This window comes from Oxyura jamaicensis, chromosome 4 (assembly GCF_011077185.1).
Source record: "Oxyura jamaicensis isolate SHBP4307 breed ruddy duck chromosome 4, BPBGC_Ojam_1.0, whole genome shotgun sequence".
Lineage (NCBI taxonomy): Eukaryota > Metazoa > Chordata > Aves > Anseriformes > Anatidae > Oxyura > Oxyura jamaicensis.
Genome location: NC_048896.1, coordinates 26,930,829 through 26,949,801, shown reverse-complemented (window position 1 = coordinate 26,949,801; position 18,973 = coordinate 26,930,829). Strand labels below are relative to the sequence as shown.

Below are 18,973 nucleotides of genomic sequence, written 5' to 3'. Positions count from 1 at the left end.
AGCAATTTTCTGGAAACAGTCTCATTTGTAAGGAGAAATACTTTCAAATTAATAAGGATAAATATCTGTAAACGAAGAATCCTGAATCCTGAGAGTTAACTGAGGAAATACTAGCTAATCTGAAAGTAGTTTTTTGTTTGTTTGTTTGTTTGGTTTTGTTTTTTAAAGTAACACTTGGAATAGTGAAGATTTTCTGCAACAATATAAACAGTATTTTTGCAAAACTGAAGGATGGTGACCCCGTAACTATAGGCCTCTCACTGCAGTATCAAGGATCATAAACAAAATAATGAAAATCTATCAAGTTAATAAAAAATTAGAAGACAGGTTATCAGTACTCATCAATCTGATAATTGTATAAAGCTGAGATACAGTGCAGGTACACTTGTAAAAAAAAAAAGCAATTATATATGTCTATACACACACAAACATATATTTGAGAACATGTTATAGAAAATCCAAAATTAACATTTGTATAAACTGCTACTTACATGAATAGGCAAAACTGTATGAAATGACAACTGTCCCTAGGAGCAGCAACTAGTAACATCACAAGACTTTTTTTCTGCAGGGAAATCTCATATAGGTTACTTATTCTGCTGAAAAGTAAATGCTATACAAAACTTCCAGGAGTCCTGATCATTTTTCTTCTGTCTCCTCCTAATGCTCTGCTTCCATCTTATCCAGAGCAAATAATGTGTTCACATACACACTGTTAAGCAGCAAGAAAATCAAAGAAAAGCATCCTAAAGCAGAGTATTCTAAAGCAGAGCAGTGAAACTTTGTCTCAGGTGGTCTGATATTTGAATACTATAGATTCTACTTGCATGAAAATTTCTTCCAAAATAGCTATTCTTATCTTCATATACATATCTTCATGGACTTCCATAGCCTATATTCATAGCATAGTGACAGACCAGATATGAAATCTTATTATTAAATTTAAGTCACACGTATGTGGAGATAATGAAACAATTTAAGAAACAATTAGACTGCAGACTCTTAGTGAGTTCTGAGAGAGTTGACAGACAGGCTACCAAAACCAGATAAACATTTCAAAGTTTCTTTCATCCAAGTGTAACATACAACCTGGGAATCATATTCTACTTTCCCAAAAATTCTAGTATTTCCAAAACTGCAGTCTATTCCATCTAGATACATATTCCAGCTGCCAGATGTAACAACTCTGCATGACAGATGCGTCTGCCAGGTAATTTTTATACCAGGTAAAGCTTTAGGGAATGTCTATTTGAAATGCTTAAGTCGCTGCTACAATGATAGGTTTAAAGGAAGAGATTATTGCTGCATTTTAAGATCACATTGCGTATGTTCTTGTAGCCTTGGTAACTATAAGAACTCTATCACCAGTTAATATCCTGTATGTACCCACACACTTCTCTATCCAAAACTATTTTATTGTTTGAAGGTGGTAGTTTTTTTTTTTCCTTTATAATTTCAGTACTTTCTTTTCCATTGATGTATTGCTATGTATAAATACCAAGAGTTTATACATATGACTAATTTGAGGAAACAACTTCAAATTACTTTTATTAGCTGAAAAATGCAAACCCACCTCTTTCTTGCAATGTCATTGTTCAGAATCCAGCAGAGGTTATAGGCATCGGTTTCTACTCATCAATTTCTCCTATTTTGAAAGTGAGAGCTATAGAATTAGCCTTAAACACTCATTATCCATTTCTGTGATCTATACACAATTAAAGATACACCTCCCCCATGGGAGATAGCTTTTCATCTCTAGTAACAAAATTTTAAAGCCTTCAGTAGAAAGGGAGGCTGGGAGGTAGAAGAGATTCCAGGTTAGTTAGCCATGTGAGACAAATTATTCAAATCATGACATGTAGGTGCGCATTTCATGTTCCAAAAGAACCACATATGTCAATGTATTCCAGTTCTTTGAATGACGTAATTTACTCTTGCTTGATAAATATTAACAACGAATAATTTGGCAGAAGTGCTTCTGTGTGCATCACAACTGATGCCCTCAGAGACTGCAATCCTTTTATTCCTCAGGTTCCACATAGAAAAGGAAAGAAATAGTACAAACTTCTTGTTCACACCATTCTCCAGCTTTTCTGTGGTCTTCACAGAGTGCAGTTTTCTATGGATACAAGATACCTATTTAGTACTAAACTGTCTTTGATCAAAAAGCTTCTTAACCCCTTCAAGTAAGCAAATATACATACCACAATGCTACCTAAAGCTTTCCAACCCTGCAAAATCTGAATATTAATAAAGAATATGAATAATGCATATTATCATGTTCTGCTAATATGCATAGACTTACACCTCTCCATTGAAATCAAAATGGCCGGCCTAATGCACGTCAAGGAGCCGACTGTCACTTTATAACCTGCAGCTGGGGAACAAGTGAAGATCTGTGGTGTAGAGGTCTCACCAAAAACTACATTCAGAACCCCTGCTTCAAGTTGGGATGTTTCCCACAAATGCAAGAGTCCACTTATATGAGAGATACATTTCTTGTAATAAATCCTATAATGCTTCCCAAGTGGCTCCATGTCACCATTAATATTCAGAATCTGAGGAGGTTGCAGGGAGGAAAGAGTGCAAGCCATTTTTATTGTGCTAATAAACACCTACACTTGTGTTTACTCCACTTCTTCATCTTCCAGAAAGCATTACAAAAGCCACCATGAACTTTTTTTATTTTTGGATTTGTATTTGCACTTTGGATATTTTATAAAGATCTAGCATTAAAACCACTGCATTCGAACATATGTGATATTAAGCCTGTCTGGAAAGGCACTAACAAATCTTTAAATGCTGCTTTCACATTTTTCTTTATACCATCCCTCACTCGTTTCATACAAATCAGTGACAGTTCAGCTTGTCAATCTGTGAGAAAGAAATCTGAAAAAAAAAAAAAAAATGATGGTAGTTATCAACTATCTCATTTGCGACATTGCTTCTGTTACATTTTGACAGATCTTCCTTTAATTCCCCACATTTCAGCTACTTTTACTAAGTTTGAATTCCCTTTGCATTGTGAAGGTAATCAATAGTTTGACTTGAATTCTCAAAGAAATTCTAGTCGAGAGTGGTTTGCACCAAGATCTCACGTAGCAAGCAACTTTTGCACAACACAGAAAATAATACAGTAAGATGTATTATTTGTATTCTATTTCTGTTATTTTCAGCATTAATGTAGAATTAAATCACTATGACAGACATATTCTTGAGTCCATGGATAATTTACATGCAATATTTTCCATCTTGCTATCATACAACTAATCTCGCTGAAGTTTTCAGAAAGATTTGCTGAGCCTGCTGCTTCCAGCACAAGTAACCATGCTGATTTTCAGAGGTAAGTCAGAGTACTGAATTTTGACTTTTCCATGAGAGTAGCTAAAGCTTTGCGTTTTTGTTTTAGATTAATGTACATTCATGTTATAAAAAAAACGTATGTGATCTGGCAAATTCATTACCTGGATCAGCCTTGTTGGGGGACTGGACACAAGAGCCAGAGTTAGAAATTCCTATGACATTCAGCAACATTCATCACATCACACCATCTTCATGAACTTCACTTATATCAACAAAAAGAATTCCCCACACATAAATCAACATAACATCATCTCAGCTCCGATGAACGTCGACAGTCTACATTTGCTCCATACCTCGTCCCTTCACTACATTACACAACCACAGATTCTCCACAGTTATGACACAATCCAGCAACGGCAATGATCTGCTGTTGTTAAATGCATTTATCAGGAACATGTCATTAAAAACAGTGATTTGATCTTTAGAACCAGTTCTGCACAAATTCCATGGAGTCTTAGGATGACAGCACTAGCTAAAAACAAGCATCTTAACACACTACCTTTCTTGTTAAATTTATTGATATGAGAAAGTAGCGGGGAATAGCCACATCCAGCCCTATTTGCTTTATCCGCAACTGCTCTTTATATGCAGAATCTAATACTTAAAGATTTTTGATGCTATATAACGCATCCCAACCCATCAAATGATTTTTGATGGCATTTTATCTCTGAAGGATCTGAACCTGCCTTGACCAAGCCTTATTGACCCAAAAACTCAGCTGGTGGAAGGTTTAAGTACTAATTTATATGAACTATGACTGCTAATTCTCCCTTCTAACACAAAAATACCTTCAAAATAAATTTTAATAATACGTTTTCAGACAGGAATTGATGCTGGTCAAGCGATCCCATGCTAAGAGAAAGAAACAAAACAGTCTTAGGGAAATTCTTAATAGTATATTGTAATATAAACACTGAAATGTTGATTTCCTCCAAAGCTCTCCAAATAAAATAAGGTACAAATATTGAAAAAAGTATGTCTATGCTTAAAGTAAATTTAGCGCGACTCACACGGAAAAGCGACAACTTTGTGCAGGGATGCCCTGCATGGTGATATTCTTTTAAAAGGTTAATCCTCCAAATAATGAAAGGTAATGAAAAAAAAGGTTCCATGGTATTACAGAATTACTGTGAATTATCAATATAATGCTGTTACCTGGTATCAATAAATACAATTTTCCTATTAGGAAAAAAGTTGTCCAACTACTTCTTTCCTAGGAAAGAAGTCCAACTACTGAGACTGGCAAAGACCTACAAAGAAGTCTTGATACACAGAATGTAGTAAAATGCTTTTCTGAATAGTTTTTTTTTTTTTTTTCCTCCAAAATAAAGGTAGAACAATACATCTTTTACTGACACAGTTGAACTAACACAGCAAATAAAATGACTTACCAATGAACTGAAAAGCATTTTCTTAAGTTAGTGTTTTCTGAGGTTTGTTTTACACTCTGCTCTATTCTAAATCAAGGTCGCTGTGTTACTCTAGCACCACCAAGTTAGGCAAGATATTACTTTGCTTCTATGCTACATAAATATCTCTAGACTCTCTCTCTCTCTCATCAAAGGAAACCATTTCTACGCCTTGATGCACTGAACTCAATGAGTCAAGCACACAGAAAAGTATGCTTTTGGCTCAGCATTTGATTCATCAGTGTCAAAATAAGTTAAAATGAAAAATAAGTAAAGACAGAGAATATTGGAAAGGCAAGAAAATCAAGGGCTAGTTTTCTTCTTCTTTCATGTATACCTATTTACTTCCTGTTCCTTTCTTATATCAGAGAATTAGGATTAGTGAAGACTTCAGGATGAAACTCAAAATTTCCTGTGTTCTAAGTAGAACTCCTGAGACTTTTTCCAAGTGCCTTGACAGATGTCTTTTAACATCACCTCACACTTCCGATTTCACTCATTAGAGAGCATATTAGCTGTTAGACCTAGGCTTTTTTTTTTTTTTTTTTTTTTTAAGAAAAAACAAACAAGCAACAAAACAAAACAGAACAAAAAACTCCTTTTGGAAGTCTGAATGTATTTTATCTTCTCTGAACATTCCTCTTCCCTGTTCAGGAGATGAAGTAGTTTTTTCACTGCATGAGTGGCGTCTCAGAAATGTAAGAGTCTTTTCTCTGAAGGCAGCTGGCTGCTTCCGTATGCGACCATTGAACCACAAATTCCTTTTGGTTTCTTGCATCCAACATTACTGCAAAGATGGTCCAACATTTGACTGCACCTGGAAGGGGAGGTCATGCTCCCTTTCCATCTCTTTTGCAATGGCTGCCTATCACAAGGCTTGCCACTGAGACACAACTCGGCATTAAAACAAAACATTTTTGAAAGAGGAAGTAACTGCTTTCTTGCTTCCTTTCCTGAACGAGGTTACAGAGGTTGGGATGAACAGAAATAGTTTCCCTGTGACATTAAACTGTAATTTCTGAGTACAGCTCTCTGGTACTTTGTGATGACGGAGCCCAATATATCACAACCCTTTTGTCATAAGACACAGTGTCAGAAGAAAAAACTCTGTAGACTTTCACTTATTTAATTGCATTTTGTGGCCTCACACTCAGGAAGGTTCGTTCAGATTTCAGCTTTTTTTTTCCAGATATCACAGGTCACGGCTATGACCCGCAGCTACATTTTCTGCTTCGAGCAATAACAGAGCTATAGCTACCTGGAGCAGTCAGAGATGCAGGATACAAAAATGCTGGTAGATTCTACATGTTTCCTCTGAAAATATGCCCTTAAAATAAACAAAATAATGATCGGATTTTTTAAAAAGAAAAAAAAAGTTTCAAAAGGGACAATAATCAAAAAAAGATGTTAAAAAGTGTTAAAATCCCAGAGCAGACATCCTTTCAAAAAGATAACATGAGGTTATGTTTTTCTGATATAAGTAGTGTTCTAATAAAACACTGTCTAGTTTCCAAATCTAACTGGATTATCTAAAAGTAACTTTGTAACTGCTCTTTTGAGCAGATCATTTTTTATAAATTGATATTTAATCAAAATTACCTGATAGTTTACCTGGTTGTATACAATATAAAGGGTCTAAGTAACAGGGAACTTGGCTAAAACACAAGTAATTTCTTTACCTAGGAGAATGACCTTCATAATTTACTTCAGGCTTCACCTCCAGAGTGTCATTGCTCATTTCCTCATTATCAGAATTAGATTTTAAAACACTCCTGTCCTCCATAAAATATATTTTGTCTCTTGATTATATACATACATAGGAATGTAATTGTTATTATTAGTACCATATAAATGCCCAAATGTTTCAGAAACAGATCAGAATATAGCCTGTGCTCAAAGTGCTAAGAGATTACGAAGACAACAACAAGAGATATAAATGAAAGAAAAGATAGGATAAAAAAAGGAAGAGGAGGAAGGAAGGCTCAAAGGGGAGACCAAAATTAATTATACAGTAAATTAAAATTAATTGAATTTTAGACAAACACAGATATATATGTACAAATCAAATGCTTATATGCATGCAGCTGGATACATATTTCTACCTAAAGTGTCAGGTGATATAAAGACTTAGTAATTTTTGCTTAATTCAGAGAACTTGGAAAATGCAAAGGCAAAACTCCCAAATTATCATCAACATTACTTTAAAAAAAAGGATTTGGGAAGATTACTTTCACATACCAGAAAACAACCCAAACCAGCAGTTGATTGCCAGCACATGCTGTGAGGCCTGCCTGTGAATATGCATTTCTGGCTGGACAGTGATGATTGACTGCTCGAGTGATTTCTGTGGACAGTGCTTCACAAAAAGACGTGGAGGAAATCTGGATAGGATGTCCATAACTTATTTAAGGAGATTGCTTTGGGGGACTAACAGCCTAGGGTGCTAGCTAAATAATTGGCATCTGGGAAGATGAAGCACCTCTCATTTGCTTTGTCTCTATACTTCTGTTTGATAAAATACCCCAAAAGCCTTCAGGCACAGTGGCTTTAAACATTTAAGTGTACTACTGATATTATTTCATCACATCACAATTTGTATTGCTCTTAAAAATAAACTACTAGCAGCATGTCAGAGTACATTAACACAGCAAACTGAAGTACTGTCTTTAATATACAAAAACACATATTGGGCACTTGAACTTTGAGTGGAAATACGCATATTGCAAAACCAGAAATGATCCAATCTCAATTTAAAGTGTCAATAGTGCAAAATATCAGCCTATCTAGTTACTCCGATGGTAATGTGAGAAAATTCACTCCTCACTCCAGCATCAGAGGGCTTCACACTTGTCCAGTTATTTACTCTTTTTTTTGATTGACTTTTTTAAAAGAGGAAAAGAAGCTAATAGCTTGCCTGAGAGTCACATGCTTTTTAAGCAAAAATCTGGGAAGAAAGTTCTTTCAGGACTATTGAAACCGCTGTCTGTCATTTGAAAGTAGAAGCTCTGTGATAGAAAGTTCAAAATCTGGCACAAAAATTAACGTTGAGCCAAACTTTGGCAACTGGTGTTAGCTTTAGGAAAATCAGTCCTGCTATTTTAAAGTCACGAGAAAGCTTGAGGAAAAAAAGACTGAAAAAGGGTAATGGGGGTACGCAATGCAAACTCCTAAGTGCAAACTCCTTGTTTTGATGCATGGTCCCACATTAATGCCTCCAGCTGTATCGATCAGTCTGAATGCTGTGGTAGGGCTGAGTGTAACAGTGGGATGCTACTGGGCTTCCTGGTCACCTGAAGAAAAGTGGTTTCCATGGAAACACCAGTATTTTTCCCTTAAACAACAACAAAGACATAGAGCAGTCACAAACCGTGTGTTTGTTGGGTTTTCGGTACCCACTGAGTCAACATGGAGAACAAGAACTACAGATGCCAGGATTTTACCCTGGCTTGCACCATACAAGGCCTCTTCCCCCCTTTCTCCTCCTTTCTTTTCCTCAGCTATTTGAAAACCATCCTTCAGAAACGGCTCTTCATCTGCACTACTATTTCTAGTTTAAACTTCATCTCTGGTTTCAACTTCTCAGATTTGCCACCTGTGAATGCTATGGACTGGTGAGGCTTGCATCTCTTTTCCTCAAAGCATGTTTCTCACACTGCATAAAGTGCTCTGGAAAAAGCCATTCTTGATGGACTAATTTATTTATTTATTTATTTATTTTACTTTCAAATAAAAGGGAGAGTGGGGACTGAGTTGAACGTTGTTTTTTTTTCTTCAAGTATCTGGAAGTCTAGCACAGTTTACAGCCCCAGAGTTAGTATTCAAGCTAGAAACAACGATATTGGAAGCTGTACTGCAAGTGAAGAAAACAGCACTACAGTAAGAACTCGGAACTAGAAAATATTGGAGCCCCAAATTCAACGTCAGGAGAGCTGTGTAAGTCTTGCAATTACTGTAACTGCTGAATCAGTATGATGCCTTACTCAGAATAAATCTGGTCCTTTTACAGCTTGCAGTATGCTCTTGGTAAATTACCTTCAGGCAAAGGAAGGTCACAATAGCTTTGAAATTGTGCTGAAAATGTTTTAAATATACATTCTGCTCCTCCTAAGCAAACCCTCTATTGCATGCCTTTTTCTAGCTCAGTCAATACCTACTCCTCCCTTCTCCCTGATCTTCTCCCGTGCAAGCTCTGTCTTCCCAACTGTCACAGGGTTTGTTAAAATCTGCTTTTTTCTTCAGCTGCCAACACTTGGACTCCTCGTGGCATATTTCTGCAAATTGGAGATATGGCTGGTTTTGTGGGGTTTGTAGGACTAAATTGAGAAAATGGGTTTAGAGTTCCCAACTTCCCACCAAGCACTTTGGGAAATGGTCATCGCCACCACTGCTGCTACATCGTGCGATCACATGAAGGGTTAGGTAATTCAAAAGAATTTTGCCATATTTTCTGAAGTACTGAGGTGCAGATGATACATGCAATTTGCAGTTGCCAACATTTCCAATAGTTTCTGAATTTACAACGGAATTTTATATCACTTCTGAAACGGTTCTACTCCTTTCCCCCTAAATATTTTATAGTTCAAATCCTAGTTGAAAATGACTTTTCCCCCCCCTCAATATTGGTAATATCATCTCACATCAAAATCCGTTTTATTGGGAAATAAGAAAGCAAACCTGGAATGAAATGGAAAGGCAACGAAGAAGTGCAAATCTGTAAAGGTTTAATCTCAAACTGAACATGCACTGGCTAATAAACAGCACCTTGAAAGCTGAGAAATTTGAAGAAATAACTGACACAGTGACAGAAAGTTTAGCAGTCCATGAAATCTGTGGATTTAAACAGGTTTCTATAGCAATCAAAGAAACAGGAAAGGACAATCTTATTACATTCGTCTAGCCCCAAAGGCCAAAGCAGATTTATCCATCAGGCCATAATTTCTGACCATAAAACTTTGCTTGAATAAAAACCTGCATGTGACCTTCATACACACTGCTGCCCTACAAACCTCTCTTACTCTACAGCTGAATCCCATTTAGTTATGACTCACTGCCTTATTTACTTCACTGATCACAATAAGCTTTCAAAAGCCATTACAAAGGCTTGAGTTGGTGTCTGTAAGCATACTTTGGTGACTAACCTGAATGACAAAAAGTTTGGTTAAAAAAATAAAAGTAAAACCTACATTTATATGGTTGCAATAGGAAAACTTGTCAAACAAAACAGATTTCAAGCAACATCAGTCAAATCTATTTGTCATGTGCTTTAGGTAGCCTATAGAATAAGACATTGGATCATTATAGAGTTTATTTAAGACAGGTAAAACATGTTATTGGGAAAAAAAAAAAAGTAGGAAAAAGGAGTAGGATGAAGGTTTGCAGTACCAAACAACATGTGCCACAGGCTTTAAGAAACTGGCAATGGATCGCCAAGGACTCCGCACACACACTGGGTATGGGTTCTGCTGAGCTCTGACAGCCCTCCAGATGCAATGGGTGCCTCTGGCACTGCTAACATCTGCAGGGGTTGCTCTGTAACTCTTACACACAGGTGAAAGTGGCGGTATAGGGACTGTAGAAATTATGCTGCCCAAGGAGGCAGATCAGCAAAAACCAGAGTATTATCTCTGGTTCAAGCTACCATAGTCCACCCTCCCTCAACTTGCCTTCTAAAATTTGGGATAGGAATTATGGCGAACAATAATATCCTCATCAGTGAAAAATGCTTTCCCCAGATATGCATAAATCAGTATTAAAGTAATAGGACTTTTTGGAATATAGAAGACAAGGGAGACATGAGAATCATTAGCAGTGAATTGAAACCTAGGGGTCTATCTAGCAAGGTAATTCAGCTGAGAATCCCTAGAAAGTGTATATTTTACATGAGCCCTTCAGCAATTAGATTATGATATTATTAATGACAAATTAAGGATTGCAGGTAATACCAGGCCTTCAATCATAAAATTTAGGTTTTAATTATTACTGTATTGAAGTAAGCACATGAATAATAAAAATGTGAGAGAGACGGGAATGCAGTGATTTTCTGACAAACAAGAAAGTGATGTATTTATTTTGACCTAATTCCTCATAAAAGAAAAAAAAAAAGTCCATTAAAAAGAAATATAGATATGCCAACTTTCAAAACTAATTACAGTTTAAGTATATTGTAGAAGGCCTATCCCACCCCTATTTAAATACTGCTGTAAATTGAAGTCTCACAAGGAAGGAAGTCTATACTATTACAATAGATATACTATTATTGCCACTAGTATAGATCGTAATTCCCTGTTTCATAGTGCTTGCAGTATTAACTTGCTACTGTGCAAAAACTGACTATCGCTTTTCTATTCATTGTCTATACAAGGACAACGTAAGTTCCTGATATCCCTTTGTACTACCCAAGGTTGGCACAGCACAAAAAACAAAACAAACAAACAAAAAAACAAGCACAATAATCTTCCTCTCACTCATGCAAGCACATAAATATTTTGAGACCTCACATAAACAAAGACCATTATAAATATTGTGAAGTATCTTGTAGTCAAGAAAGAAAGGGAGAGAGGAAGGAAAATTCTGCATCGTACATAATCATAGCTACATACATATTTCAGCAGCTGGATTACAGCTGTCCTGAGCTGGTCTGGCACGTGCTACCTGCTTGCCTCAGCCATCCCTCTTGGCCACATTAATCTGCAAACTTGTGCCCACCCTGCTGCAGCTCCACGTGCTGGCCACACACCTCACTGGTCCTCATCCTCCTCATCCCAACTTGTCTGCCTTGGGTTTGCTTTCCACTCACCACAGTCCAGCCTGCCTCATTGTGTCCAGATGGAGTGCCCGTACTGCCCTACAAGGCTGAGACATGAACATGCTGTAAAACTGCACGCATCGTGCTGACTGTTGGTCCTCTCTGACACAGCGTGCACTGAAGGGGAGGAAAATTTCCCTAACTTAAAGAAAATCAATTTCATCTCCTATTTCTGTGCTCTACAACATGCCTATAAATCATCCCTGAGGGCACTTCCAGAGATATTATGGGGCATGTCATTCACAGCTCTTCTGGGATAAAACCATTCAGTTTTGCCATACGGTTTCATTGCTCCAATCAGAACCACTAATGAGATGTCCTAGGGTACAAATGGAAGACGCTTCAGGACACCGTAATAATTATAAAAACAGATTCAGAGGAAAGAACATTGAGTACAGTTCAGCAGCCAGTCCCATCAAATTAATTATCTTTACATTCAAAAAAATATAACATATCTGAGTGCTCCTGTTTACCTAGCTTTGGTAGTTGCTTGCTAATATTGCTAAAAATATGACAGAAAAGGTAGAGATCATAAGTACCGACCATTTATTAAAAATACATTTTGTAAGTATCTTCTCCATAAGTGTCTCATTTTATCAGATCTTTGCTCATGAGCCTCCTGTTTTTTGATATTCATAATTCAAGATAAGTTTCTAAGAACTTCTCCTATTCACTAAAAGCGGTACATTTTAGACAAATTTAGACAATTTCTAAGTTATCATTAGGTCTAACGCTTTAAAGGAACGTTCTGCCAAACACTGAAAGCTTCTTTATTTTTAAAGGTTACACTATAGTTTCAAGATGATACAGAAATAAACCTGAGTGCTTTAGTGATATATGTATATATATATATATAATATTTTCTATATTTCTTTTTTTTTTTTTTTGCTAAGCATATTTCTATTCATATAACATCTCTGTTTTTTTCTACTTACAGGTTGGACTCACTCCACACCCCCACCTCCCAAGGGATAAGACATGAAATATGTGGCAACAATTACAGAGATTCTCTTCCCTGGTATTAATATTTGTAAGAAATGAAGAACAGGAGGCAATTGATATAAAGATGTGGAAAAAAAAAAAAAGAAAAAAGAAAAAGAAAAAGAGAGGAACCTGGTTTTAAGTAATTGAAACATTACAGTACAACTTATGCATGTATTCAATTAGAACGCATTAAAAGCAAACACATTAACTGTAGAAAAATGGGTTAACAAACACCTTTTCATGGATATTGCATGCACAAGATGAAACTTTTGTTCTTCACTCAAATTATACAAGGCTTTGCTAGCCATGGAGACGTATGCAACCATACGTTCACAAGAAACAGCTTTTACTGGCAAATACTTCCTTGAGCTCATCAATATCAAAACAGACCTTTTCCCCTTGACACATGATATTAAAACTTATGTCAAATCTACTCCATTCACCTTTCAGCTATTGACCGTATTAAGTTATTTCAAAAATGACAAATGTAACTGCTTTGTAACAATGAGTAATTGAACACTGAAGTATGAGGTCATTAACTCCTGTGGTGTGCTTTACTTTTCCAGTCACCCCTACCTTCTTTAAGTCAGAAATAAATAAATAGATTTCTTAAAGTTCTTAAAGTTCTGTGAAATAATTTTTAATTGCTCTGACCCATTGATAAAGGAAATTAATTGTTAAACGTTGCTGTTAATTTGTGTTAATTGCAGAGCATCAACTAACATTATCCATCCGAACCAACTGGGAAAAACTACTAACAATGCAGAAAGTTTCTAAAAAAGATTGACCTCATTTAGCCATTTACTCCCTCTGGATTCTAAACTTATGTGATAGCTTCAGTTCCCATGGTACTTTTTTCAGAGTGAAACAGATTGAATTGGTTGTTTGAAATACTTTCAAATTCACATCTTTTTCTTCCCCAGCCTTATCAAAGTCCAGATTGTAATGCTTCTCACCATAAAGGTCTATTCATTCATTGCATGTACAATTGAAGCAAAAACAGAAAATCCTACGTTTTCAAGAATTAAGAGCGTCACTGACAAAAAAAAAAAAAAATCACATAAGCACCTTTTTATAATACTACCTTGTCAATAGCCCATTGAATCCAAAGAGATATCAACCTTTGACTTCACAGGTATTGCAGCAACAGTTTGCAAGTTCGCTACTTAAATCCAAAGTTCTACCTGAACTCAATCTCCAGTGGCCAATAAGAGAATAGAAAGACATCAATATTTTGTTTTCTTTTTAACACAAGTCTAATAATATACCAACAATAAACATATGTTTTGTATCTCAGAAAGAGGCTAGAACAGGAAAGCAATACAAATGCTTAGGAAACAAATTTGAATCCATACTTCTAAAGACTTCATATAGCTGTCTTTACAGACTATTGCTCAGTCACAGTCACACTGGTGACTTACTAATCCAGCTCAGAGGGATTTCAAATATTGAGTCCTGCTATCATCTTACTGTTATCAAAAAAAAAAAAAAAGAACCCAAAGCAACATCTTCATCTCTTCAACAATAATTGGCAATGACAACGGATGGAGTGAGTAATCATATTGGACACAGGTGGCTTTCTGAGTCACTAGGTTATCTCTAATACCTCCTATAAAATAGGTAACTTCTTTAGGTGTATGTGCTGAAAAGGTTAGACACACGGCAACCTATGCTTTCCAACTAAGTAAGCTGGTATTTGTGTGAAATGAAACCAAGAAGCAGTATTAAGAGGTCATAAAGAAAGGACTACTGGTTTGACAATAACTTCAAAACAGCATGAGAAAGATGGAAGATATAGTCCAACTGTCTGACTTCTTACCATTTTGCAATGGCCTTTACTTGCAAAGTAGATAAAGCTTAAGTTTACAATTTGAAGTCACTAGACCGACACAAACCATACCAGCCAAATCCAAAATCAAAAGCATTATTTGATATTCTACAGAAAAAGAACCCAACAAAAAGTACAAATGTCTGACAAAGGTAGGAAGTTATCACAGCAGTACTTTGCATACCTCTGAAGAAATAATAGCAGAAAATCAGTTTTGATATCCTACCTTCTTGAACTGCTTGAAATGGATTGTTGCCATCCACAAATGTCACTGAACACGTGATTTTCTCCGTCTGTAAGATTTCATCATTCTGGTTGAGATCAGCAACTGCCATTCGAAACACTTCCTCATCTTTTTTGGCAGATTCATCAAAAATTGCCCCTTGAAAAAAAAAAAAAAAAAAAAAAAAAAAAAAATGAGGTTGCACATTTTAACCTGTAATATTCCAAATCATTAATCATAAGCGCTTAAGACATATTTTATGCAATAACATCACTTCTTCATTCACTTCCAATGAGCAGGTCACCCAACACGGAGTCCAGAAGCTGCTTCACAATAAACAGATTTTCTGCTTTTTAATATAATTTAGGGCAGAAGGGGAAAAGAAGCATTGACTCCTGCTAGAAATATTGGGGAACCCTGTTGACAAAACAAATTACCTGTATAGGAACATGGCCCAGAAATTAAAAATAATTACCTTTCCAAAGATGCCATTTAATACATTAAACGTCCATGCTAGGCTAGGATTTCTATTGAACATCATGTTTAGTGACAATTAAATAAAACACAAAGTTCAAATATGGTGAGAATAAGCCTAAAACTGTAGCAGCACTGGGAAAATGAGTTAGAATTGACAACTGTGATCAGTAGACAGATCAGCAGCTGATACACACTATTTCAGGTCTATTTCCTGTCAGATTTGTAAAATTACCATTCCAGCTAGCCATCTGACTCTTTAAGTCAGTAAATTAAATGTAATCAGTTAATTAAAATCATTTCTCCCTTTATGAATCTGACAAAGTGTCTGTTCTGTGTTTTCCTCAAAACCTTCAAGCAGAGCATTGTAAACAGGAAACCATTAAACTCAGGAGGAGCTGGCAGAGTAAAGGCTTTCAAAGCTCGTACAGCCAGTTCTTCAGGTGTATTGAACAAGAATTCCCAGACTAGAGGATTTCGTTTTTCACTTTCTTTAATCTATAATGTTATTTTTAGCATCACTAATTTCCCTTTTATTTTGTTTCTTGTATGAACTATTTAAGCAGACATGGCTCAAATCAGCGTGATGGTTCTATTAAGAATGTTTCATTGTTTAAAACCCCCAGATCACATCTGTGAGTCTTTCGAGCACCTCTTTTTAGTAGATTAAAGAGTCAAAAAGAATGCTTCAAAAACAGACTTTTGAAAATTGTATTTATTGTTATGAAAATTCAGGTTTATTCTTGAATGTCCATTGTCAATACAAAACTGAACTGAGGCAGTGTATGCAGTGAGGCAGTCAAAGATAACAGAAAATGCTGATTACTGATGATCTCAGGAAAAAAACCCTGCAAGTAGTGTGTGGAAAAGAACTGAAAAAGATTGACACAAATAATGGCTACTTTAAGAGAGGTAAACTTTATATACATTATTTATCATATTTTTTCCACTGACCTCCAACACCCATCTCCCTGCCAGCACCACTCATTCTACATGAGCGTCATCTCTTCATACAACCTGACCGCTTTGACTCGAGCGTTTTCCCTCCTGAAGCTGCTGCCATCTGGAACAGCTGTTCTTTACCTCTCCACCTCATTCACCTGTCATCTCTGTGCAAATCTCAGCTGAAAACATTCCTTTTCTCCTGTGCCTCCATTTCCATTTCCCTTGTTTTATTTAGCTCCATAAAGCAAAGCCCCACATAGCTCAAAAAACACTAGGTATGCAAGACGCTGAAAACTGTGCCTTCTCCATGAAAAGGATTATTTTTGTAGCCAAGTAGTATTTAAGGGTATAAAAGACTTTATCAAATGGAATATCCTAAAACAGATATCATTTTCTAATTGCATAAAACAGTTTTTCTCATCTCATAAAACTACTTGTGCTTGTCTTTTGGGGAGGGCACACCTATACTGATGATGACTGCATAGCATAGCAAATATAGTTAGTAAACATTCAGAGGAACAATTTTACATTACTAAATAAAACTGTTAAAATTATAAGGAGAAAATATAAAATAATTATAGCAATTAATCAAATTCTATTCCCTTAGAGTAATTCTGTAACAAATGCCTCAGTGGAAGGAAGTGAACATGTACCTATTGCATACACATGCACGCAGGACAGATGTTGACTCCATTGCAGAACATGGCAAAACAAAGACCTTCCAGCCAACACTGCAGAGGTCAGCTGGGAGATGTCATCTTAAGCCTGGTTCTGTCCCCAGAACAATCCAGGTAACTTATTGAGCAGCAGATACAGAGAAGTCCAAGTTATCTAGAGTTTCTTCTGCATGAGCCATCACAGAAATCCACTTCAGCCTCAGCAGACAACTGCTTCCAAGACAGTGCATTCACCAGTTCAGGATCAAGTTTCTCAACATGTTAGCTTTTATGACAATCTTTTTTTTTTTTTTTTTTTTTTTTTTTTTTTTCCTCCACACTCTCATACCCCTAATAAAAACATTTCTAAGCCTGGTGCAAATCCTACCTCTGATGGCATCCAGACATATAAAGTGCTGGGATAGATGGAACTCCATGCACCATTCACAAATGATGCTTTTCCTCACTGTAGTACAAGCATTAAAGTTTTGCTCTGACTGTTGACTTATTTCATTGATAGCTCCAAGTATCAGACACAAATTTCAAAACTTCTCCTCTAAACAATACTGTATCTGACATTTTAAACAAGCTACCTTACAGAAATTATTGTATTAGTCATACTTCAGTTTAAGAATATCTCCACAGGTAGAACAAATAATTAATTATATAAATTATTTGGGAAAATAAATGCAGCCATAATTCCTGCCCAAGCATCCTAGCTGGAATTAGGTTATCTTCCTTCAGAAACCACAACTTGATCCATTAGATCTAATTTAGCTACATAAAAAGCTTTTTAAGATACACCAAAGACAACAGTGTTCTCTTCAGAAGATGCCAGTGCACAGCAGCTTTGAGCAGTGAGGAGAAAAATTCTATTTTGTAATTGATTTTCCAAGTTTATTTAATTGCAGTTGTTAAATAGAATTGCAAAACTCAAAGAAGCTTCTGAGTTGTTTTGAAATTATTCCTATTCTTATTTGTATACATTTGTAGATCCAAATGTTTTATTTCAATTGTCTACACATCAATCAATATTAAACAAATTATTTTTTGTTAGTTCTCCAAAAGAAAACAAATTTCAGTGGAAAGACAAAAGGCATTTTTTGGTTTGCACTAACATTACTGGAATAATTTCCATTTCCTCTGGTTTCAGGAGTCGTCCTGTGGTTGACAGAATTGAATTTTCTGATGTGAAAAGTGCCTACTAAAGTTTCTACAGCTAGCTCTAAATACAGACCTAAACTACTTTTCACAGAATCATCTAGGTTGGAAGAGACCTCCAAGATCACCACGTCCAGCCTCTGACCTAACACTAACAAGTCCTCCACTAAGCCATATCACTAAGCTCTACATCTAAATGTCTTCTAAAGACCTCCAGGGATGGTGACTCAACTGCTTCCCTGGGCAGCCTATTTCAATCCCTAACAACCCTTTTATATAAAGAAGTTCTTCCTAATACCCAAACTAAACCTCCCCGGTGCAACTTTATCCCATTCCCCCTCGTCCTGTAACCAGGCACGTGGGAGAATAGACCAACCCCCACCCCGCTATAGCCTCCTTTCAGGTACCTGTATAGAGTGCAATAAGATCACCCCTGAGCCTTCTGTTTTCCAGGCTGAACAGTGCCAGCTCCCTCAGCCGCTCCTCGTCAGACTTGTTCTCCAGACCCCTCACCAGCTTTGTTGCTCTTCTCTGGACTCGCTCGAGCACCTCCGTGTCCTTCTTGTAGCGAGGGGCCCAAGCCTGAACACAGTACTCGGGGTGCAGCCTCACCAGAGCCGAGTACAGGGGGACAATCACTTCCCTGGACCTGCTGGCCATGCTGTTTCTTATGCAAGCCAGGATGCTGTTGGCCTTCTTGGCCGCCTGAGCACACTGCTGGCTCATACTCAGCAGACTATCAACCAATACTCCCAGGTCCTTCTCTGCCAGGCAGATCAGGATACTGGGTATCCAGATAACGACTGGTCTTGCCGCTGAAGACTGAGGCAAAGAAGGCATTAAGCACCTCAGCCTTTTCCTCATCTCTCATCACTAAGGTTCCCCCCCGCATCCAGTAAAGGATGGAGATTCTCCTTAGTCCTCCTTTTTGTGTTAATGTATTTATAAAAACATTTTCTGTTATCTTTAACAGCAGTAGTCAGACTGAGCTCCAGATGAGCTTTGGCCTTTTTAATATTGTCCCTACTCATTCTTACAACATCCTTATAATCCTTCTGAGTGGCCTGCCCTCTTTTCCAAAGATCATAAGCCCTCTTTTTTTTTTTTTTTTTTTTTTTTTTTTTT

General features: G+C 36.7%; 1 protein-coding gene across 1 annotated transcript in view; it reads right to left on the bottom strand.

Annotated features, from left to right (window-relative positions):
- GRID2 (glutamate ionotropic receptor delta type subunit 2) overlaps positions 1–18,973 on the bottom strand; it is a 783,779-nt gene that overhangs the window by 551,263 nt on the left and 213,543 nt on the right. The window contains exon 4 of the mRNA XM_035325267.1: positions 14,616–14,771. Coding sequence (XP_035181158.1) covers positions 14,616–14,771 — 156 coding nt within the window. The remainder of the gene's footprint in view (positions 1–14,615; positions 14,772–18,973) is intronic.